The 25,685-nt window shown below is 31.8% G+C and overlaps 1 protein-coding gene across 1 annotated transcript; it reads left to right on the top strand.

The window, feature by feature from the left end:
- Window positions 1-3,727: 3,727 nt before the first annotated feature.
- On the top strand, window positions 3,728-25,671 carry LOC132753181 (uncharacterized). Its single transcript, XM_060743620.1, has 6 exons — window positions 3,728-4,159; window positions 10,024-10,146; window positions 21,476-21,865; window positions 22,345-22,468; window positions 23,128-24,283; window positions 24,687-25,671. Exons 1-6 carry the CDS (start codon window positions 3,799-3,801, stop codon window positions 24,936-24,938), a joined length of 2,406 nt encoding a protein of 801 aa, XP_060599603.1. The 5' UTR covers window positions 3,728-3,798; the 3' UTR covers window positions 24,939-25,671.
- The last annotated feature ends 14 nt before the right edge of the window (window positions 25,672-25,685 follow it).

Below are 25,685 nucleotides of genomic sequence, written 5' to 3'. Positions count from 1 at the left end.
TTTTTTCGGGAGTCCTTCCAAAACATTGCTGAATTGAATTTCCCAAAAATTGGAAGAAAAACATTTTTCCCCTTTTCATTACAAAAATTTTTTCCCATTTTTCAATATTTTTTTGTTTTCTTTAATTCCTTATCAGTTAAAAATTATTTATCATTTTATTGAATAGCCCCTCCTGCTCTGCCTTTTTTCCCTGTCCCGTTTTTTTTTGGTGTTCCCTGGGCCCTTGCACTGGTTTTATTCATGGTGTGTTAAGGTTTCGTTTTTTGAACGGCCTTCCTTGTTATCTTTTTGAAATCATTTGTATTTTAAAGTTACCAAAGTATTTAAACGTATATGTCTATAAATGACAGTTTTCTACAAAATTTCCTATTTCGATTTCATTTAACGTGCAATATCTAGAAAAATTTTATCTCAACCAGTACAATTTTAAAAGTTGCCTCAACGGTAAAGGGAGAAAGCCCCCCTTAACCGGAAAATGTGTTTTTTCTTTTTACTCAAATACATATTTTTTCTTTTTCCCAATTTTTTTTGAATAATATAAGTTCTAAGTTTAACGTTTTCGTCCCGTTTTATTGTTACTTAGTATTCATATTTACGTGCCCCAGGGCAAGATTTTGAATATTTTTTAAACCCCCCAAAACCCATAGGATAAATTCCTTCAGTTACCACCAATTTTTCACAAAACTTTTATATCATTTAAAATATTTTCCTTGTTTGAAAAGGAAAAAGTTATTCCCCGTAACGATTTAAATCAATCCACCGTTTTTGGTTCCCGGCACCAATATGTTCCCTTTCCCAAATAAGTTTAAAAAGGTAACACCAGATAATACTTGTTTTCTGTGTTTAATATTTTACTCTATGGATTTTAATTTTCCCCCAAATCCAGGAATAATTTAAATTGGGACTACGCACGGGTTATACATTTTTTTTTTAAAAATTTTAATACCCATAGATTTTTAAAGGGTGAACTTTTTAATTTTTTTTTCCCAAGTGTTCCTTTCCCCTTTTTGAGGGTCGATTATTTTAACATTCTGTGAAACAGCCCAAAATCTTTTAAAATTTAAAAATTTTTTAAACCCTATTTCCATTCTTAAATTGTGTTTTGCGCGCCTCCCTTCCCTTAATAACACACCCCAAACATAAAAGTATATATTTTTTTTGCTATCGGTTTGTCTTTGTATTAAAAAGAATATGTTTTGGGGATTTTTTATTTATCCCTTAAATTTATAATTTTAAATTAAAAAGGGCAATATGCAATGATAACACAAAAATTTTCAAATTAAATTAAATGACCATAACATTGTAAGAATATTCTTTCTTGCGTTTTTTTTATTTAAAAAAACCGCCTATTTTCCATTAATTTCCCCCCCCCCCCTGGAAAAAATACGTACCTTTTTTTTTCATTCGATCCCCACTTCGATAGGAACATTTAGTTTGGTTCGGGGTTTGATTGGGGAAATGATAATATAAAAATGTCCATGGTCCTTGGGGCCGATATTTGGTTTTCAAAAACATTCACGTGATTCCCCCTAGATGTAATCTTATTCTTTTTATACGAATCTTAAGCATTTCCCAAAAGGGAAAATTTAAATTTTATTAAATTTTTAATGAAATTTTCTTCATGCAAAAATGGGCATTTGAACAAATTTTATAAACACCTTTTTTTTATTTTTTACCTAAATAGAAATTGGGGAAGGGTTTTAAAAACAAGCTACCCTCCTGTCACGGTTGGGCAGTTTTTCAAACTCATGTGGTTGGGAAGGGGGGGTCGGGTTTTGAATCTTTTTTTTTTAGACATAAAAAATGGTTTTCCGAGGATGTAACCAGTTGCTACAAGGCAATTTTTTTTTCGGGTTTGTCATTGTTTCGTGGGGAAGTGCAATGTTGTGAAAATATGAAAACAATTTAATTTTTTTTTGAGTAGATGAAAAAAAACTCGATTTTTAGATTTAGTGGTTTAAATTTACGAAAATTTTTTACTTGAAACAATAGTCTTTTTTATAAAACATGGTTCAAAAAGGGGAAAGTTGTATTCTTAATAGTTTTGCATTGATTTTTGCAAGACGAGGATTTAGGGAAATTGTCTTACCTGTAGTTTTGGTATTATGTCTTGATCTAACTATTTTTTTTGTATTTTTTCACTTAATTATTTTCATCTCTGTGTTCAACCGACATGCACAACCGCTTTTTATAACCATTTTCTTCTGTCGTCGAAAGAAATTCACTGATAGTTTCATGCTATCTGCCTGTTTTTAGATTGCTACCACAAGTATATAGCTCAACTGTAAATCTGGATATAAGAGTTGTGGAGGAATTTCTCCTGTAATATTAAATGTATAAATTTGAGATGGGTTATACAGTGCTGGGATATGGAAATTGGTTGTAAAGGTATTTATATTCTTCTTATCTTCGCCTTCAAAAATTGTTAACAAGAAAATGTCAACTGCTTGGTCATGGGCAACCGTTATCTTGATTTATGAATAAAGCAGTTGCAGTCAACAATTTTGTTGAATCAATTCCAAATGTTTTTTTTTTTTGTTTTGTTGTTGTTGTTTTCTTTTACATTTATTTAATAAAATGTGACAAATTAGGAAACAAAGAGGAAGTCATTGAAAAAAAAACAAACAAAAAACATTTGACATAATAAATTACGATTTTCTTTTAAAGCAAGTCTAGCACACTTTAAGTAAATGTACTTTAGTTGAAGATTGTAGTACTTAACTTTAAAACTATAAAAAAAAGTCTCGATGAAGTTTAAACGCAATTTTCCCAATATGTTAAATTTTTGTGAAACTTATTTTAGAAAAAATTTTGATTTTAAAAAAATTTCAACAATTTTATGAAACAGTTTTTTGTTTTCATTGCTTTTTCAAAAACCTTCAAAATTTATGTCAAAAAACCCTTTTAATGTGATTATTTTTTTACTTAACGAATTTTTTGTTGGGCCACTTATATGTATTTGGCAGCTTCTAATCAATAAATTAAAAATATATTATAGTTTTGTTAAAAAATAAATTTTTTGATTAGTTAAAAAAAATATTTTTTGGTTTAAATTAAATATGGGCGGTCTGCGCAAAAACGTATTTTTTTGTTGCGTTCGCGTGCACGATATATTTTAAAAATTTTACGGGAAACTTTTTCTTATGCATTTATTATTTTTTAAAGGGTAAAATTTCGATGTTTTTTAACTATTTTTTTATTTTGAATATCCCCTACAGACATGTATTCAATTTATTAAAAATAAAATAAATAATAATAATAATAAAAAATACATGTAATAAAAAATATAATAAAAGGGATGATATGATTAAATTTTAAGATTGAAAAAAACGTAGAAAAAAAACGGGGGTTGGTTTTTTAATAAAAATTCTTTTTTATAGAATTATTTTTAAATTTTTACTTATATAATATTAAAACAAATTTTTTATTGTATAAAACGGGGTGTTTTCGTAAAAAAAAATGTTATTTAAATAATTTTCTTCCCTGGTGTAATTTTTAAATGAAAAAAAAATTCCCCCGCAGTATTAAAGTCGTTTTTTCTGTTTTAGTTAAAATCAATTATGATTTATGATTTTTTTAATAAAAATGAATTAGATATTCATCAAATTGTAGTGTCTGCGTTATCTTAACTGCATATCTGCTGTTTTAACAAACTGTTAACATCCTTATTCAGCTGAAGGTTAAAAAAACATTTCATTGGTTACAAAAGTAGGTCAAAAGCGATAACTTGGTTTGTTGTTTTATACAGTTGTAGATATTTACACGATAGTGCAACATGCGCACTGGTTCTCAAATTTAATGAGAATGACAGTGATTTTTCACTTCGTTGTATTTACCGTTTTACATCTTACATCTACCAATGTTGAAGCGGGTTGCTCCGCGGGTGTTAGCAGATGTAATTGGGAACCATGGGAGTCATGGTCAGACTGTAGCAGAAATTGTGGTGGGGGAACAAAAAGGAGATCTAGATCATATTGTTGTAAAGCGGAATTAGACTATTATGATTGTATAAGGGATTGCGGTCATGACAGGGACTATGGTCAAACGTATGCACATGACAAGGAATTATGCAATACAATTTGTTATCACGGTTATTACTCGTATGGAAATAATTGGTGTAACTGTAATGACGAATTTTATGGAACTTGTTGTGAAAATGGTGAGCACATATGTCATTATTTTGAAACAACTTCGTTTCTTTTTATTTTAATTCGGAATTTAACAAAGTCATTAAATCAATCTTTTTAGACTAGAAATATAAAAAAATAAAAATTACTCTAATTTATGTATCAATGTTCATTGTATGAGCAAGCGCATGTATTACACGAATAAAGATCATCTAAATAAAAATGTCATGGATTTCTATTTATTATCTTTTTTATTGGGTTAGCAATCTTTTTGCAATCTTATTCCGTTGCAAACTCATTTTAAGGTTTAAAAACTTAAGAATGGTATTCCTTAAACACACTATTTGAGCAATCACTATGTTTTATATTAAAACTCGGACCTTATTTTATAATTTTGGCCACATCAGTGCAAAGAAAAAAAAAAAAAATTTCACAAAAAAAACAGAATTCACTTGTCTAAGTTGTCTAGGATGTAATCAGAACAGAAAATCGTCATCATCATGAGCGTCATCTACAACCATATCATCATCATAATCATCATCCCCTTAAACACCATTTTCATCATCATTGTCGGAAACATCATCTAAAGCATCGTAATCTTCAACATCATAATCATCATCATCACCATCTTCTTCATTATCATTATCTTTATTAATTGCAACAACAACAGCAACATAATTATAAAAATGATAATCAACTCTACCATCATTTTCATTATTTAATATTATCCAAATCATAAGTTTGAATATCATTATTCCTTATCATTTTCGTCGTCATCTCCAAAATTAATAAATAATCGTTATCATTATTTCATCATCATCCAAATTATCATCATCATGATCATCATCAATTTTATCTGCATCATAAATATCATCATCAAACTCATTTAAATAACCCTTATTATCATCGTTTAAATTATTCAAAACCTCATATTTTAAATCCCATTATTATCATCAATATTTATATTATCAACATCATCAACACACACCACAACCATTATCATCATCGCCATCATCACGACAATCACCAACAGCATAATCATCAACCTTATCATCATGCGGATCATCTTCAACATAATTATCCTGATCGCCATCATCATCATCATCATAGTTTTCCTCATCACATTATCATCATTGTATTATCTTTATACCTCAGTTTCCATTGTGACTTAGGAGTTACCTTAAACGGTTGTTGCATAAAGGCCTCAACAGACGGTAGGATTTAGTTGTACAGCACTAATTAGAGAAAAGATGTACAATTTTCAAAGCTATACAACACTTGCATTCAGACGGTAATTCTACACTGGAAGAATCATCTGAGGTTTTCCCTCAAAAGGATCCCTTTACATACTTTACTCATTACATACTTTTGTCGCCATGAGTAATGATTGGAACACCTCCATTAAAAAAATAGATATATATATTTTTTAATGTGAAGCCTGACCGAGGCTCAAACCTTGGACCCTCAGAATACCGTACTGCGGCTCTACTGACTAAGCTATCTGGCCGCCTACAAACTACCTCCACTCCCCTAATAAGAGAACAATTCAATACCGTTACATAATCATTTTCGGAATAATTTGGGATTCGAACATAACACAACTTTGGGTCTCCTGAAGAGTTTTTCAACATCATTTTTACCCCATCTTACTACTATGTTTACCTTTTAGCCCTAATTGTTCTGGAATTTTCATTCATTACACCCATTATCAGGAGATAATTTGGTTATCTGTTACTTGTCATTGTGGGAGGTCTGTAAAAATCTGTACGACAAGATTTTCAAAATAGAACATGTCCTATCCCTAAAGATTTGTCTGTACATCTTAGTTTTAATTGGTGTTGTACTTCAAAATCCTACCGTCTGTTTAGGCCTTAAGAATTCCATTCACCGTGCTTTTACGTGATCCATAAGAGGCGACTAAGTTTGTTCGAATAACTTGAGCCTTTGCATCACTAAGCTCCTTCTGGAGAGGATGTTTTGACCCATGGTGTTGCTTTTAAGTGTGTTACACGCGAGGTAAGCCATAATCATATTTTCTGTTTTATATGTCCATATTACCCTAATTGTGTTGTGAGCTGTAGGTATCAGTATCAATCACTTTTTTATCATTATCATCAACATCATAATAACAATATCTCCATATTCCTATAATACTAATCATCACCGTCGTAATCATCTGATCATCATCATCATCGTCACCATCATTTTAATTGTTATCAGCGTCATTTTATCACCGTCTTGAGCATCGATATTCATCTTCATCATTATGTCAATCATCATTATCATCAGAATCATTTGCGTTGTCGAAATTAGCACAAGCATTATCATCTTAATAATCAACCAGTATCATAACAACCATTACCAACATCACCATCATCACCTTCATCATCATTCCAATTATCATTCCAATCATCATAAACACTATTTTTCCCATCTGTTTCATCATCATCATCATCTGTACCATGATAATCATCATCCTAATCATCCATCTCATTATCCTCATTATCATCAGTTTTATTTTTGTTAATAATTCTTTTATCATTGTTATTATCAATGTTATCATTAATATTATTGTTCTTTTATTATTAGTAGAAGTAGTGGTGGTGGTAGTGGTAGTGGTAATGGTAGTGGTAATGGTAATAAAAGTAGTAGTAGTAGAAATAGTTGTATCATTATAAGTGTTGTTGGTGGTGGTAGTGGTGTTGTTGTTGTTTTTGTGTAAAATTTTATAAAAATAATTGTATTTGAAATAAGAAAATATATTGTATAAAATCGGTGTTGATACTAATATTAAATACTAAATAATGACCTATGTATCAATATTTCCATGAAAAATTGTAGGGGTGATGCAAATAATATCTCTCTCCGTCGGTCTGGTGCAATGTCTACAATTATATATTTACTTATTTCATTTGTTTAGTTGTTAATTATACTTTATTTATAAACATTTTTTCATTAAACATACACAATTGTAAGGACAGATGGATAACTTTAAACGATAAATCAATACCTTGAAACATATATCTGTTCGACCGCGGTAGTACTTACTCGAACATAAGAACAATTCCGCGTCGCATTGAATCAGTATTTTACCAAAATGAATATTCAACTATAAAACATCAATTTTTTCCATAAAATTTTTATAACTGTGTAGGTCGATCGTATTCTTTAAGATAAATTATTGCAATAAAATGCTTTCATTTTCCGTCCGTGGTAGTACTTACAATAACATTTATATTTGAGAAAAACCTGCGCGGCGATACACTTTAGGGTTTTTTGTTGTTGACCGACATTTTATCGGGCATTTTCCGCAATATGGCTTAAACGCTGTTATGCAACTTTTTGCGCCTGCCTCTTGCACTGACGTGTGAAACAATTTGAAAGTGTGAAACTGCCATCACAACACAATTTTTAATCTGCGGCAGCTTTGTTAGCAAGCTTGAAGCGTAAGGGATGGTGTTCGTTCAGCTAGACTAAAGGTAACGACTGCACGTCAAGGTCAGTTAATAACATACATGCATCTACATAACAGGTTTAAAACCTCTATACGCACCGCGAGACACTAATCAGAGTCAGGTGGCCAAACGTAAGTCGGAATATTAATCCACGTAACCGTAACCTTCGGAGACCCTGTGCTCAGTGCCATTTACGTTGGACTTGTGCTCAGTAGGCAACAATATTGTTTAGCGACGAGTCACGTTTTAATCTGACAGTTGCAGATGGTAGAGTACGCGCTTTTTGCCGTCAACGTGAGTGTTTCTGCGGATAAAAGGTTATTGGAGCCCGGTCAATTTAATTTAAAGCGGATAATGGGTGAAAAAAAATTAGTCTTCATTTCTGTTTCTGTAAGGTTTTCTGATGCATGCACTGCAATGGTCACGCAAAACTACCTTGCTAAGCACACAACCTTATCGTGCTACCATGGCCAACTTATTCACCGGACATGAAACCATTGAACACATATTCTGTCTTCTTCATCGGAGGCAAGAAGAAATTACGTTATTACTAACATTCCTGACCTTACACTTGCCTTTATCAAAGAATAGAATGTTTATTTTCCAAATTACGTCATTCAACCTTACGTAAGGTCAATGTGGTCGGTAATCTTTGATTTACATTAAGGAAATGATCGGTATTGAAGAAATTTCAGAAACTGAAACACAAATTATCTATAACATGAAAATCAGCGGTGTCTTGAAACTTGAAACTTGAAACTTTTTATTTAATTAAACGCCTGTTTCTATTTAACAATATTCAACGGCGTTGTACAATACATATAAATATTAAGAATAAAATTGTGAATGCATAAGAATATGTGGATCAACATCAAGTGAAATAAAAGCTTTTACATACAATTCCAATTAACATATTTTTAAAAAATTGCAGAGACCATAAAATGATAAAACTGATTGATATACATGTAGCATGAGATAAGATTATGTACATACATGTAACTTGATTACAAATAGATTAAAAGGAACAAAACATTCATTTACATTGCACATTCATCACACTGTCAGTCATCAGTTATACGTTACTCATGTTTATCTTATTTCAGATTTTAAAATAGTGATTTAAACTTTCTGAAAAAAATGTGTTTTAAGATTTCTCTTAAATACATCAATATTCTTAGATTGTTTCAACTCTAATGGCAGCGGATTCCACAATTTGGACCAATAGTTCCGAAACTTCTGTCACTAAATGTTTTTCTTTATTGAATGGAATAACGTAGCAGTTCTCAGAGGTTTAGCTGAACGTAGTCGGGTATTTGGTACTTGTTTGGTTAGGAGTTCAGAAAGGTATTTTGGAGCATGACCGATTGAACAATTGTATACAAAAGTCAAAATTTTATATTCGATTCTAGATTTGATGGGCAGCCAGTGAAGGTCGAACAGTGCTTGCCTTGAACTGTCAAATTTCTTTCGTTGCAGAACTAACTTAGCGCACATGTTTTGAATACGTTGCATTTTTTTCAATTCAAAATCGGATACACCATAAAGAATGACATTGCAATAATCCAAGTGTGACATTACGAGTGCTATAACTAGTATTTCAGCTGCTTCTTTGGTGAGGTATTTTCGGATACGTTTTATTCTAAGATAGTTTAACATTGCAGTACGGCACTTTCGTTTGACATGTTCCTTGAAATTTAGTGTTTGGTCTAGAAATGCGCCCAAATATCTAATGGACTCCTCGGAGTTGATCTTATCTCCGTTAATACAAATGGATTTTAGGTGACACTTTTCGAGTTGTTGAGAACTTCCAAATGTTATGAATTCTGTTTTCGATGAGTTCATCTTGAGTTTATTAGCGTTCATCCAGTTGTTGATATCAATCGCACCATTGTCTATCTTTGATTATGACCATGTTGGCAGCAAATATTCACTATATGTGTTGCATATCATATATGTGTACTTGGTTCTTTATTCCGCTAATTTTTAAATCTTCCTTCATAATATGGAATATATATATTCCTGATATTATATAACTGCTTATGGCTTAAATTTATTGTAAAGTATGACAATTTTAACCTTTAAAGATGATCCTTTCCTCATAAGAGTCTAACAAATCATCAAGACAAATAACTAGACGTAAGTGTGTTAAGAGGTTTCAATCACATTTTTTGTTTGCTTTAAGATGGCAATTTAAGTAGAAATTTTACATAGCATATAGTATGAAATATAAAATGTTAGATGAATTTATCATAAGTTACAAAGTATAAATACATTGTATGCGTATGTATTAAGGTTTAGTCAAATAAGCACAATGACAATACTTTTTTGAATTCGTTAAAAAGGAGAAATTTATTATTCACTTCCATACAACATCTAGTTCTGTTTATGAAATAAAAGTTCTTATGAAATGTAATAGTTATAAGCATAATAATGTTTTCCAGAATGTTCCCGTATTTCTCTTTGTAAAAGAAGAAGATGTACTTCATATTATAACACTGAGTGCATTGAGTGCTACGATAATAGGATATTCTACAAGCCTAACTACGATGGCAGCCGATGTGAACGTAAGTTGTTGGACACATCCGATTGATAAACATTCTTTTTAATGTTTGATTGTTACTATCGGAATTTATTAGGGGAAACTATCTATATGATATTTTAAAAAAACAATGCCAATAGAATTATTACATCCTTTCCAAATGTAGGACAGAAAAAATAATAGAGGCAAATTTGTGCCTAGTTTACCTCAAGAATATATAAAATATCAGGATGGGTTTAGCTATGATTATTTTATTTATCCATTTATTAAATACCATAGCCAGAACAAAAAAGGGATTCCACTGAGGTCCAAAAGCATAAGTGCACAACAATTAAATTTTCGCATAATTATATCAAGTAAGACACTTTAAAACAGAAAGGTATACAACATATTATTGAAATTTTATGTTTTGAGCTTTAAGTAGACCAATTTGTATGAAACGTGTTGTAACGCTTTTTATTTTCGGTCATTTTTCACGATTAGAATATTTACTCTGAGAAAAACGTAGTGAGCAAATGATCTGAATTTTTGCACAAAAGTTATATGTCAAGACTTACATCATTTGAAATATAATTCTCGAAACACTATTCTGAGTCCCGTCATATTAAGGAATGGAAAATTGTGAAATATGCATCGCTGGTATAGTAAATTATAATAAGTAAAGTCTACACAAAAACGGATGTTTAACGGCTTTCTTCAACTAACATTAACCAGTCTTCTTCTTACAAGTTTGTGTAATGATGTTCTTAGTAACTATGAATTTACATTTATCTTTTTAAAAGAGGTTAATTTCACTTTAAAGAACTTGAACGTACCTTTTAAAGTGTTTTGAAAATCTTGCTTCAGAATTTATAAATAAACTTTCATTACACTTAATAATATAGTCAAAACGCAATCTTTGAATCCTGAATATTTTATCTAAAGATGTCTCAGAAATCATTGACAAGATTTGGCAAACAATATATATACATTTAGGCAAAATTGAAACTGTTCAATATTATTTCTTTAAACTTGGCATTTTGTTAGAATATGATGACAAAAATATTTCAAGTGAAAAATTGTGGGTGTCATACTGATCTAACTTTTGACTTATCTGCCCTTGAATCAGAATTTATTTACTTATTTGAGGGCATCCCAAGGGCAGAACACATATATATGTCTACAAAATTTTATTTGTTGATTAGAATACATTAAATCATGTAATTCCATTTACTATCTCTGTTTTTCATTTTGAATAAAGGGACTTGGAATTCTCTGAAACTATGCTATGTTGTAAGAAAAAAAATGACACAAGTTCAGAGAAGAAGGGACAAAACAATATGCTGTTTATTCGTACTTGAAATGACACAATCCGCAGTGAGCCAAATGAAAATAAGAAAAATAAAAGGTAGTGTTTACCTTTACCGTAAGGCATCAGCCCTTGAATGAAGCAAATATGTCCATTCAGGGGCAGATAACTCAAATACAAGAATGGCTATTCCCAATTGTTTTGCTTAAAATGTTTCTGTTTTCATAGTCTAAAAAATGCCAAGTTTCAAGAAATTCTTTTGAGCGTTTTAAATGTTGCCTCCCAAAAACATCTTGAGTAAAACTACTGTTTTGTAACCAGAACCATAATAGACCTTTAGTAACAAGACCTAGGAAGAAAATTAATTCATATTCAATTGAGTCAGTCAACATTATTGTTATTTTTTTATTTTTTTTTCAAAATACATTTCAGTTTTTATGTTGAGGTGCTTTTATGCACTTATGTGATTGTAAGTACACAGGAAATGATAAGTGTTTAGGAGTAGTATAATGACTAAATTATGTTATTGAAATGTGCAAACTTCCTACTTTTATATAATTCCCACTTATATAAGTAAATGTTTAAAGGGGACACGAACAATATGAGAACTTTGCTCAATTTTAATTACAGAATTAATAATGAACTAACATTTAACTTACAATTACAAGGCTATTCAGAAAAATATACATACTTGATTCAGACTTAATATGGTTACAGCCGTTGCTACTACAGGGAATGTATTGTTTTTCCAAAGGGTTCACCCTTAGACAAATAATCAGTTCAAACGATAGTGATATAACGGATACTGAATGCCAGTCCAATTTCTGTAAAGTTTTTACGTTTAAATTTCAATTATTGTTTCACGTCAAAATTGCTTGTAGTGAGCAGATGAGTATAATGCACTCTGATTTATAATTTTTTGTCAATTGGTTGTTCCATTTATATATTATATAAACAGAACAAAGATTCGTATCATTACAAAAAAAACTTATTTAAGAAATCCCCCACATTACAACTGCTTTAACTTGGAGTGATTGAAACAATAATCGTGTATCAATATGGTGTCTTCATGGAACTTGACACAAGAGCGATCAGTAATCACATGTGTCGCCTCATGATGGCCAATTTCATGTTGGGACAAATTTTGTGACAGACGGACAGACAGACGGACAGTGCACAACTAGACTTGGTACTGATCATTCCTGTAAAGTTTGGATAAAATTGCACCAGTAGTTTATGAGGAGTAGTCCGGACAAGCTTTTGCGTATCTGGCAACACACAGAAAAAAAACACCTTTTTATCAAAGGGCCATAACTCGGCCAAAAATCATTCAACCGGAAAACCCGTGCAATATGCGCAAGGACTTGAGCTACAGATCAATCCTGTAAAGTTTCATTGAAATTGCATTAGTGGTATAAGAGAAGTAGTCCGGACAAACTTACAAAATAAAAATTATTAAAGGGCCATAACTCTGACAAAAATCAGTGAACCGGAAAATGCTGACAATTTGCACAACTAGACTTGGTACTGATCATTCCTGTTAAGTTTGGATAAAATTGCACCATTAATTTATGAGAAGTAGTCCGGACAAGCTTTGTGTATCTGGCAACACACAGACAAAACACCTTTTTATCAAAGGGCCATAACTCGGCCAAAAAATCATTCAACCGGAAAACCCGTGCAATATGCACAACGACTTGAGCTACAGATCAATCCTGTAAAGTTTCATTGAAATTGCATTAGTGGTATAAGAGAAGTAGTCCGGACAAACTTTAAAAATAAAAATTATTAAAGGGCCATAACTCTGACAAAAATCATTGAACCGGAAAATGCTGACAATATGCACAACTAGACTTGGTACTGATCATTCCTGTAAAGTTTGGATGAAATTGCACCAGTAGTTTATGAGGAGTAGTCCGGACAAGTTTTGTGACGGACGGAAGGACAGACGGACAGACAGACAGACAGACAGACGGACAGACGGACAGACAGACGACGGAGAAGTGATCCCTATATGTCGCCACTACTCCGTAGAGGCGACACAAAAATTAGAGGAGATGCCTTTGACTCATAAAGAAGAAATCATTCAATAAAAAATTCAGCTTGCCTGCTTGTCTGATTGAACGGTTTCTGTGCATTGCAGAAGTAAAGTATTTTTTTCAGGCCCCGAAGGTGACCCCATTAATTGCCTCCGTCGCATGACTATTTAAGGGTCGGAGGTGCATGCCTTAACAGTCTTACAATAATGTGTTAAAATATGAAAAGTTAACATAGTATTAACATAAAGTAATTTACGGCAAAACTTTTTTTTTTGAAAAATTGAATATGTAAAGGAGGGGTTATAAGTTCAAGACATAGAAAAATATTACTAAATCTACATTATGCCTTAAACAAAATAATAATTACTTTTTTTCTATATTTATGAGTAATACACAAACTAATGATTTAACGCCGCCTTTCCTTGTTGATCTTGTTTATCATATTTTAGCTAGGAGGCTTGACGATAGAATAAGTAGACTTACGGAAAAAGGATGATTATTTACAAAAGAAAACAACAATATAACACAACAAAACATCAAAGACAAATACTTTGCAGCCAGGGCACGTTCAAAAATACTACAAACATGAGTTTATTCTTCCATGTATGCTAAATGAAAGCTAGGTATAGTCCTTGGAACCATTGTAAATAAGTATCTTTTGTCAATTTGAATGGTAAATTATATATATTCTTCCAGTATTCATCATCATTTGGGAGGCATAGTTTTTGTGACCATTTGATCTGACAAACGGGCTTACTGAAATTGACATTAAGTGAATCATACAGATATTTTGAGCCTTTTTGGTCTTTAATTATCCCTTTAATGTGTATTGGAATTGTTGGGATTTTTTCTCTCTTCAAAGTTAAAGCGTTGAATGAGACATTTTGAAAAAAGTTTGTAACTGCTTCTTTAATTCCTAAATATAAAAGATGATTGATATTTATATTGTAGATCTTGGCTTATTCTTCTGGTGTATAAAACTGGCCATTGTCTTGTAAGATATCATAAATACAACAAATTCCCTTATCATACCAAGATTTCCAAAAAATACTTTTATTGCCAATAGTAAGAAGTAAAGTATTGATGCAATTTAAACGGAAGGTGGATATTGTTCATTCATCAAGCAAACATGTTGCTTAATTAGCCAAAACGTACCACCTATACACAAATCAGAAGATTACATTAATAACCATGATAGTGTTTTGCCAGCAGTCTCATCCCCTCACTCCCCCCCCCCCCCCCCATCAAAAAAATACAAACTTCCGGAAAGTGCTGGGTAACAGATGAAAGAGCCAAAATATTACTTTTCCCTTGGTCCCTGTGTTACAAGGTCGGTGTTGTGGTACTGTTTTGGCGATGAAATATACCAGTGATATCGTTATTATAAATAAATAAACTCAACCTGTTTTCGGCTTTGGTCTTAACTATAAAATATGCCATTTGTCTCAGTTTAAGTCTATTGTGAGGCTAGTTAGACTACTTTTATGCAAATGCATTCTGTTACACGATAGTTTGACTTCAAACAAGTCATATACAATCAGACCATATAGTGTTTTATTTCCACTTTGCCTGAAACCCCACCAAGATTAATTTTGCCGTTGTCTGACACAAATTTGTGTTTAATCAACTTTTTTTCTTGTCGTGTGTAAGTTTATGTAAATCGAACCGAATTGTAAACAAGAGCCACCGCCTGGCGGGGGCAACGCTCGACTTTTTACTTTTTCTAAACGCAAACATAGAAAGATTTGAACATATCTTAACGTTTCCTTTTTATAAATTTAGTTGGTCACATCAGTTTTGTTTATATATTTTGTATATATATATATGAATAGAAACATTATGCAATTTCTAAAAAAGAAGCTATGACGCAATTTCTATAAAAAGCAACAATGATGCAATTTCTATAAATAGCAACAATGACGCAATTTCTAAAAATAGCAACAATGACGCAATTTCTAAAAATAGAAACAATGACGCAATTTCTAAAAATAGAAACAATGACGCAATTTCTATAAATAGCAACAATGACACAATTTCTAAAAATAGAAACAATGACGCAATTTCTAAAAATAGAAACAATGACGCAATTTCTAAAAATAGCAACAATGACGCAATTTCTTAAAACAGCAACAATGACGCAATTTCTAAAAATAGAAACAATGACGCAATTTCTATAAATAGAAACAATGACGCAATTTCTAAAAATAGAAACAATGACGCAATTTCTAAAAATAGAAACAATGACGCAATTCTATAAATAGAAACAATGACGCAATTCTATAAAAAGAAACATTTCGCAATTCTTGTTGTTGTTGTTGTTGTTGTTGTAAATATATATATATATATATACACACACACACACACACCAATAAATATATAATTATGGTCATTTAATGCACAAATCTGAGAAAATTCAGTAATTTAACCTTCAAGGTCAAGGTCATTAAAGAGCCCAAGCAAATTTGGGTTTGATAAACAACAAGGTCTGGTCCTTAAGAATGTTCTGTTATAATATGAAGTTGATCCCTTCAATAATAGCAAAGTTACAGTCAGTTACCGCCAAAACCTTCAAAGACAATGTAATTAATGAGTGAAGGTCAAGGTCTTTCGGTATATTTTTAACAGTTATCTTTGAAGATTATTATGTTCAAGTTTCAAGACAATCCATTCAAAAATAACAAAGTGACAGCCAATAATAGCCAAAAAAATGAAAATTTCAATGATTTGACCTTCAAAGTCAATGTCATTTATGAGTGAAGGTCAAGGTCTGTCTCGTTATTTTTAAGGGATATCCCTGAAGATAATTATGTTCAAGTTTGAAGACAATCCATTCAAAAATAACAAAGTTACAGCCAATAATAGCCAAATAAATGGAAATTTCAATAATTTGACCTTCAAAGTCAAGGTCATTTATGAGTGAAGGTCAAGGTCTGGCGCGTTATTTTTAAGGGATATCCTTGAAGATTTTTATGTTCAAGTTTGAAGACAATCCATTCAAAAATAACAAAGTTACAGCCAATAACAGCATGAACAAGCAAAAATTGGACTTTTAAGCTTGAAGGTCAAGGTCATTTATGGATGAAGGTCAAGGTTAGTGTGGTCTACTGAAAGGTCTTGTCCCAAGGGTTGTTGTCGGTAAGTATGAAGACAATACACCAAGAAATAAAAAAGTTATGATCCAGGTACAAGTTTGCGGACGGGCACGGCAACGGCAACGCCGACCTGACTATAACAATACCTCTATTTTTTTTTCTAAAAAAAAGTCGAGCTAAAAATGGCAAAAAAGGCTTCAAACATAATTTTTTTCTGGTTCGAAATACGTCTTTTTGAGATTGTAATTACCAGAAAAAAATTCTTGGGCTTAACTTTGCTTTAATATGTTATTCTATTGGTTTTTTAATCAGAGAACTTGCTGGGACAATATGAATTTGTATTGGTTTGTTTCTCAATTTCGTCACATTTCTGGTGTTAAAAGACACGTGGGATGTTGATCCTGACTTTAGGAAACCGTTTTTTAATGATTGTTCGTGTAGTGAAATTAACTCACAAAATTACATAAACGACGAACAAAAAATAGCAAAACATTCAAACTCTTTTAAAATTATATCTAAAGTAGTACTGAATTTGTTTGATTTTTCATACATAGAAACAATTAAACAATGGTAATAGGAATTGAAAAGAAAACATAACCTAGCAATCTTAATTGTCTGTATTGCTGTCATTTTCACATTATTGTTACCTGCTTAAATATCCAAATGGGTAATTGCCTAAATTCATATCGGGCGGCAATCGGATTATTTAATTGTGTGGCAATAAGTTCAGAACGCAACTCTGTTTCTTATCGTGAGAAATTCGTACTGTTTCATTTTTGTGCAAAATTATTTAGGTTGATATTTCGCTCGTTACAAATATGGCTAATTCTGGTCTGCTCATTCTTTTATAAGAAATTTTATCATTTAAATAACAGTAAAAGAGCCTACTTAAAGACCATCCGCGACACAAATAGTTCGTTATGCGAAACCAATTTCAGTTCAAATTTTATGTTTTTAAAGATAATGTTATGCGGAGATGTAGAAATAAATCCTGGCCCTGATAGTGTGATACAAATTCAAACCTGTATTTCCATATTTCACCAAAATATACGAAGCATTCGCAACAAAATGAATTTCATTTCTGATAATTGGCTAGACTACGATATTTTATGCTTCACAGAAACTCACTTAAGTAATAATGTCACTGACTCTTCAATTTCTCTAGACGGATATAGTAATTTGTATAGAAAAGACGGTAATTCATATTGTGCCGGAATGCTTATCTATGTATCTGATAAATTTATCTCAAAAAGACTTAATGATCTCGAAACTTGTTTTGAAGAGTCTGTTTGGGTTGAATAAGAAAAACGCAAGAAAGAATTTTGATATGTACTACATATCGACCTCCAAACTATAATAATGATTACTGGGATAAAATGAACTTGTGTATAGAAAAGGCTTTTGATTTTTGCCCAAACATAACAATTCTTGGTGATATAAACGAAGACCAACTAAATTCGAGTAATTATAATCTTCGAAATATCTTATTATTAAATGGTATGCGTAATATCATTACTGATCTTACACGTGTTACTGCTCGAACATCAACCCTATTAGATCCAATAGTAATTTCAAATAATTTAACTGTTTTAACGTCAGGAATTCATTGCACTCCAAAAGAAATAAGTGACCATTTTGGAACGTATGTATTTATTAAATCTTCCCATTTACCCTCTATACCTTATAAGAGACGTATATGGAACTACAAACGAGCGGATTTTGTAAAGTTTAATGAATTAATTGACACAACTGATTGGTCTTTTCTAACTTTAAATACTATTGACGAAGCCTGTGACTTGTTTACAAAAAGGTTCAATAATTTAGCTCAACAATGTATACCTACAAATATCATCACAATAAGGCCTAAGGATAAACCATGGTATGATTCAGTAATAAGAAATATGAGTCGTAAACGGGATAGACAGAAATGTAAAGCAATTAGATCAAATAAAGAATCTGACTGGTTAATATACAAACGGTATAGAAATAAAGTGAGCAATATGATTAAACATGCAAAGGAGAAGTTTTATAATAACTTAGAACTTTCTATATCTGAGCTTAATTGTAATAATCCCAGGCAATATTGGAAAACCGTAAAAATGTTAATTAAAGAAAACAAAGGTTGTGAGAGTATTCCCCCACTATACATGGAAAATTCGCCTGGCAAAACTTACTTCTTCACCGATCTAGAAAAAGCAAATTGTCTTAACGATTATTTTGTTTCAGTCTCAACTGTAGACGACACCCATTCGTCCCTACTAGATTTTGTTTCTAAAAGTAATGTTAAATTTTCTAGTTTACAAATAAGCGATCAGGAAATAAGTGATATCTTAATAACGTTAATTACAAATAAAGCAAGTGGACCAGATGAAATTAGTCATAAAATGCTAAAAGAAACAAGATATTCTGTCTGTGCTCCACTAGGTATTTTATTTAACAGATCTCTAGTCGAAAATATTTACCCTAATTCATGGAAATCAGCAGTTGTAATGCCAATATATAAAAAGGGCAGTAAAAACATGCCTATGAATTATAGACCCATTTCTCTAATAAGTTGTGTAGGTAAAGTATTTGAGCGAATTGTTTTTAAGCACATTTATAATCATTTACATGTTAATAATCTTATATATCACCAACAGTCTAGGTTTTTACCGGGTCATTCCACCGTTTTACAACTTATTGATATTTATCATCAAATTACTCAAGCCTTTGACAAAAAACAATCTACATGTATGATATTTTGTGACATTTCGAAAGCATTCGATAGGGTATGGCACAAAGGGCTTATATTTAAATTGCGTCAATACGGTATTGATGGCGATATATTAAATTGGTTGAGCAACTATCTTTTAAATCGGCACCAAAAAGTTTTTGTAAATTCAACTTTCTCAAGTGAGAAAATAACTACTGCGGGCGTTCCCCAGGGATCAGTCCTGGGTCCGTTGCTATTTCTAATCTACGTTAATGATATTGCGGATAATCTATTAAGCATAACCCGCCTCTTTGCAGATGATAGTTCGTTGTCGATTTCCTCTAGCAATATGAATTTTATAGAAAACACATTAAATACCGATCTACATACTCTTCAAGAATGGTCCCATAAGTGGTTAATTAAATTTAATCCAGATAAAACAGAAGTAATGTTTTTTTCCTTAAATGATGAACAACGCCCTTCTCTATTCTTTGAAAATACCCAACTTACTTATGTAAAAACGCATAAACATCTTGGACTTACATTGAGTGAAGATGGAAAATGGCACGAACACATTAATAATATTATGACATCAGCTTCTAAAGTTCTAAGCTCAATGCAATCATTGAAATTTAAACTCAAACGAAATACATTAAATCAAATTTATTTATCATATATGCGACCAATCCTCGAATATGCCTCCACTGTTTGGGATGGCTGTAATGAAAATGATAAACATTCACTTGAAAAGATGCAATATGAAGCAGCGCGTGTTGTCACAGGCCTAACTAGATCGGTATCTATAGACCGTTTACTTAGAGAAATTGGCTGGGTATCTTTGTCGGATAGAAGAATTATGCAAAAATTAATAATAGTTTACAAAGCCCATCAAAACAATGTTCCAAGCTACTTACTAAATCTTTTCCCAAATAGTGTCGCTAATTCTACTCCATACTTCCTCCGAAATGATAACAACTATGTGACAATCGCACGGAGAACACAAATATTCGCAAAATCTTTCATCCATAGAGTTATGGAACAATTTGGATGATCATATTAGACATGCGGCTTCTCTTAATATTTTTAAATCTCGTCTCAAAGAAATTTATAAACCACATACTGTTCCTAAAATATTTTGTATACGGAGATCGAAGTTTATCTGTTTACCATGCACGTATTAGAAACGAATGTAGTAATCTTAATGCGGATCTTTGTAAAAATCATCTACGAGATAACTCACTTTGTAGCTACTGTACATCCAGTATTGAAGATGCCGAACATTACTTTTTTAAATGTCCCAAATATAACGAAATAAGAGTGCAGTTATTCCGCTCAACTCGCAGTTTCCATCCTTTGAGCGTAAAGACCCTTTTGTTTGGAAAAGAATCTCTTTCTGATGAGAATAACTTATTTATTTTTGATAAGGTACAATTATTTATTAAATTATCGTGTAGATTTGAATCTTAATTTTTTATATTATCTGTACTACTTGCCACGATCAATTGATATCCCTACTTACTGAACTCTATCCCCTTTTTTTTTTTTTTTTTTTTTTTTTTTTTTTTTTTTCTTTTCCTTTTATGTAATGCTTTTCTTCTTCTTTCTCCTTGTGCATTTTTCCCTAATTGCTCTACTATCATACATTTTGGTTTGTAACTGTCTTATTATTATTAGATAATTCAATATATCAGGGAAGAACCGTTTGCTGATGTTGTAAGAACTCGTGGTTCAACCCTTTTGCTACTTTTGTATTTATACTATGATAATATAATGTTATAAATGTGTAAAAAAAAGAGCAATAAAATATGTTTAAATCAAAAAATCTTAATTGTCATTCGTAAGAGTTATCACTATAAATATATATAAATACGGATAATAGCTACATGCAACTTAACATTAAATATTGACAATAAAGAGCATGTTCCGCTTGCAATCTTTCTAAATATTTTGTATAGTAATAATGTGCATACAGTTAAATATACTTTCTTTGCCACGGACTTGTCACAGGAAACTGTCAAACATTATCAAGTACGTGCATCAAAATCAAAATTAGCCACTACTTAACTTACTTGTCTCTGTATGAAGAAATGACAGATCAATTATTAGTAACATACAAGATATTTTTACACTCCTTTAATGAAAACAAACCGAAAAATATAAACTCTGTTTTCAGTGAATCTAAATCCTTTCACAAAAAAGACTTGAAAGTTATTACAATTTAGATAACAGTGTTATTTAAACAGGTATGTGCGCTTCGAACAATCACTACTGTTGGCCCGGATATTGCAGTAACGAACTGACAAAAGGCTGCTCGTGCGCGCCAAATTTCAAAATTATACGGCAAAGTGGGGAAACTTCCTGCCAGCCAAGTAAGCTACCATCTATTCTGACATGTGGAACGGTTGTGATTGGTCCTAATATGGAAAAGAAGCAGGCTAGAAGCAGCATAAATTCAACAGAGTGTCAATATTTTACTGATATGTATGGTAACTTCCAGCCGTCGTTTTTCAACTTTGATCTTGCTGCGGAATATACCATCGATACCAGTGGCTATTCGAAACCACCTTTTATAAGCGAATCCCATTTTGGTATAACAGACTTTGCTACAAGTGTCGTCAAAATATCTGTTGATGGTAAGAAAACCTTTTCAAATATTTTTACTTTTTAAACAAACTAAAAAGGATATATTTTTAAAAGGTCCAAAATACCAATGTAAACCTAATATTTTATCTATTAAGGCAGTGTAAACAAATCGTTTTATAAATTCTTTAAGTACTTTTCATAAAATGCGGTTTTACATTTAATTGTCTGTTATCAAAGGTTTAAATATTAAATACAGAACTCCCATGTTTTCAATCGTTACAATCTAAGTCATTCAGAAGCATGTTCTGTGCGTTGATCCGTTCTTAAGTTCTACCTAGACGAAGAATAAAATGCAGCCCTGTGCTTAAGGCTAAGCTTAAATATATATCAGCTCACTTACGGTAAAATATGTACAGAAAATTCGCTAAATATCTCTAAATATATATTCATTTATAACGAGTTTTCATTAAGAAATGTATAGTTAATTTGTAACACTTATAAAGATGGTAGGAATATTTATTGTTATTAGGGAAACGTTCCACTGAAAGTTCCATCAATCATTTAGTGGACAGATCATCCAGCGTTTATTGTAAGCCGACACTTTTTGACTCGAAAAATGTATCAGTTTCATCTAAACTTCAAGACGGCCAAGCGTAAATATTCTTCCTATTATTTTAACTATTTTATCTTCACATTTTCTTTTTTATATAAATCATAAAAACAACCACAAAATCAATTTTATAGGCATTCGTGACCGTGTGACTTCAAACCACTTGCTTCTTATTGCCTTGGGTTTAAAAACCCACATTGACATTGGATTATATCATGTTACAAAATTATAAAGCTAGAGGTACCGTAGGTCATTCTGCACAAGTAAAACTGAGAAGTCACAATATGACCTTAACAGTGTGAATGAAAGAGCTTAGAAAATTATCTTAGTATATAGTCGACCGACTAAAAATACACTAAGAAAACCATAATTATTTATTTCTTATTCAAAGACAACACATCTAAATATGATATTGTTTTATTTACATATTGTATATCATACGGGGATATCTAAAGTAATTATAATTTATTTTGAAGCATAATAAAGAAACATACATTCAGATTTCATGAAAACTTCTTAAATGAGAAGATATTCATTAAATCAAAACAGACAGTCAAATTAAATGTTAGTGTAGGTTTTATTTTTTAAGACTCCTGGGTGTTTTCATTGTTTAAATTTACGTGTACTCCTATTGATATGTTAGCAGTTTATTGAACATGTACATTCCATGTCGTAACTGTTTTATAACTTTTTCTGTTTTAGATTATGTCTTCAATTTCGCGTAGATGCAGGGGGATATTTGAAGAGCAAAGATAGGGTCTCACACCGAATTTCGTCTGCAGTACCTTATCGAAAAGTTCATAAAACACGTGAGCTTTGCTACAGGTTTGACAATACTTCTCCAAAACATTGCCGAGAAAAGGCAAACTGCAGTTACGATCCAATTCAGTTTGAAAGCCGTGTGATACGATCTACAGATATCGTTGTTGAATTTAAGGGTTGGTATGATCCGGTTCCAGCTGGCGGCATTTCGAGCCAAGCATCTTCTATTGAAAGTTATCAGATAACAGTAAACGAGGTTACTATGTCAACATACAATATACAGGTCAATTACATGACAAATGTGTACACAAAGAAGGTTAATTTCAAAGAGAAGAAAATATCGTTTAATGTGACTTCTGAAAAGCCTATATTATACTGCGTGACTTTAGAAGTTAAAGACGTGGCTGATAATGTCAGACAAGCAAGACGATTCATCTTGTATGACAATTCGTCTTTTATTGAATCGTGGGATGATAAACCATTTTATTTTTCCTCAGCTTCGATACAAACCAAATATAAATGGCAGACTCATCATCATGACATATGTCTTAATTGGAAAGACCATTTTCTCAACCGATTCTACTTCGACAATCCTTTGCTGAACCCCATTGCATCGGAACCCCATGGATTAGTTACTGGAATTTATGAACAAAACGATGGTGTTCTCCCAGTTTCTGGTACTCCAAACGTGCATGGCATTGTTCAGACCTTGGTATCCTGGACATTAAATGATGGGTCTCCTTCTGCTGAAATCGATGTGCCAAATTTCCTAAACCAATCTTTTTGCAATGACTTCAAAGTGCAAGATGGTCAAACGTACACAATATTTATTCATTTGGTTGACATTGCTAACAACACTTTAATTGAAAACAGAACAGTGCATATTGACCGGTCCGTACCTCATATAAACAATATTTGGCTCGTCAAGGATGGTTACAAAGTCCTGTTTGTTCATCATATGACGGATTTATCAAACATGCAGTTGCACTTTGAAGCCTTAGACCCACACAGCGGTGTAAGACAAATAGAGTGGGCATTTGGTAATAGTATTGCAGAATTAACTTCAGGTTCTCTGATTATAGGATCTTTTAAAGAAGTAAGTATTTTATCAACACGAAGTAATTTAGACAGAAAAGACTTCCTAAATGACATCTTAAATGAAAAACGATGACGACAATATTAATACGCAAACACAATCACACATCTACATAGTATTCCAGCAAACTAAAATGTTTTGATTTTGTGTATGAAACAAGTGTTAACAGATAACCTCAGACGAGACGATTAAATATATCGTGATTAAATACAAAAATTTTAAGCCGTAATTAATGAATCTCATTTCTATATATTAAATACAATTATAATGAGTTCGATTTTTTAAATGAGTATGTTTTTCATTAAGATCAAGTTTAGCCTAAAGAAGGAATTATGTAAGTTTCTTGTCTTTAATTGTTAAAGCTGGAATAGCCAAGTCGATCATTATTTTCTTACTATTACAGACAGCCTGCCCACAGAATGCTGAAAATTATTACTGTCCAGATGTCGGACAGTGTGAGTTTTATAACTACACGGTACCACTTAACAAGCTAATTGCCATCAATAAACACGTGGGCAATCACAACAGAAAATACTATTTCACTTTAAAGGTTACCAACAATGCACAATTGGTTAACATAGAACGCGTAAATATTTTGGTTGATGACTCCCCACCGGAAGTTGGTATTATCTTTGAAGGTAATTCTGTTTTGTAGATAAATCTATTGAAAAGAATATACGGAAATATCATTCATAAGCAATCCACATTGGAGACATAACTCTTTTTATAGATAAAAACAATCAAATCCTTCAGGTCAGGTTTTTGAAAATCCACAATTAGAAATTGGTCCCTAGATACGGATCCCCCTTGCAATTTTTCAATGATATACTAGGAAATAAAAACATATAAAACAAAGAGGATAGTAGACACACACAATTTGACCTTCAACGTCATTGTCCAACAGTGCCCTCGCAGACATTGGTCTTGTGCATGATACACGTTATAAGTTATAGGGCAAATTACTTTACAATTGCCTTCCAACCAAAATTATCTTTCTCTTGAAGAAGATGAAGGCTTAAGTCTTGCATGCGACACAAAGTCTGACAATCCATCAAGTAATGAAAAATATTCGTCTGACAGTATTTGATAATTTACTACCGAGTACAAACAAGACTTTGTAGATACAAACTTGATCTTATACACACGAATTCTCTACTTATTGTGGTTATGTGTACAGATTTCTTTGAAATCCCACCATGCATGGAGTTACAGATAGGCAACTCAAGTTTTACAATGGCAAAACGCTACTTAAGTTCAATCCCTTGCTTTGACTTTGACCTTTTACAATACAGAGTGACAAAGGGTTTATCACCACATAAATAATTATGTATTTTATATTGCTGGACTGAAAATGTCAAAATTATTGAGTGCAATAGTGACAACACATTCTTCTTCAACTGAT

Source organism: Ruditapes philippinarum, unplaced genomic scaffold (assembly GCF_026571515.1).
Source record: "Ruditapes philippinarum isolate M1 unplaced genomic scaffold, ASM2657151v2 ctg11222_1_1_1_1, whole genome shotgun sequence".
Taxonomy (NCBI): Eukaryota; Metazoa; Mollusca; class Bivalvia; order Venerida; family Veneridae; genus Ruditapes; species Ruditapes philippinarum.
Note: the sequence above shows the minus strand (reverse complement) of the source record. Positions and strands in the feature narration are given on the sequence as shown.

Excerpts from the sequence above, each read along its gene's own strand:
- LOC132753181 (XM_060743620.1), top strand. The coding sequence starts at position 3,799 with ATGAGAATGACAGTGATTTTTCACTTCGTTGTATTTACCGTTTTACAT. Across the intron at positions 21,866-22,344 it reads CGTCAAAATATCTGTTGATG|GGAAACGTTCCACTGAAAGT; the intron begins GTAAGAAAACCT and ends TATTGTTATTAG. Across the intron at positions 24,284-24,686 it reads TTATAGGATCTTTTAAAGAA|ACAGCCTGCCCACAGAATGC; the intron begins GTAAGTATTTTA and ends TTACTATTACAG.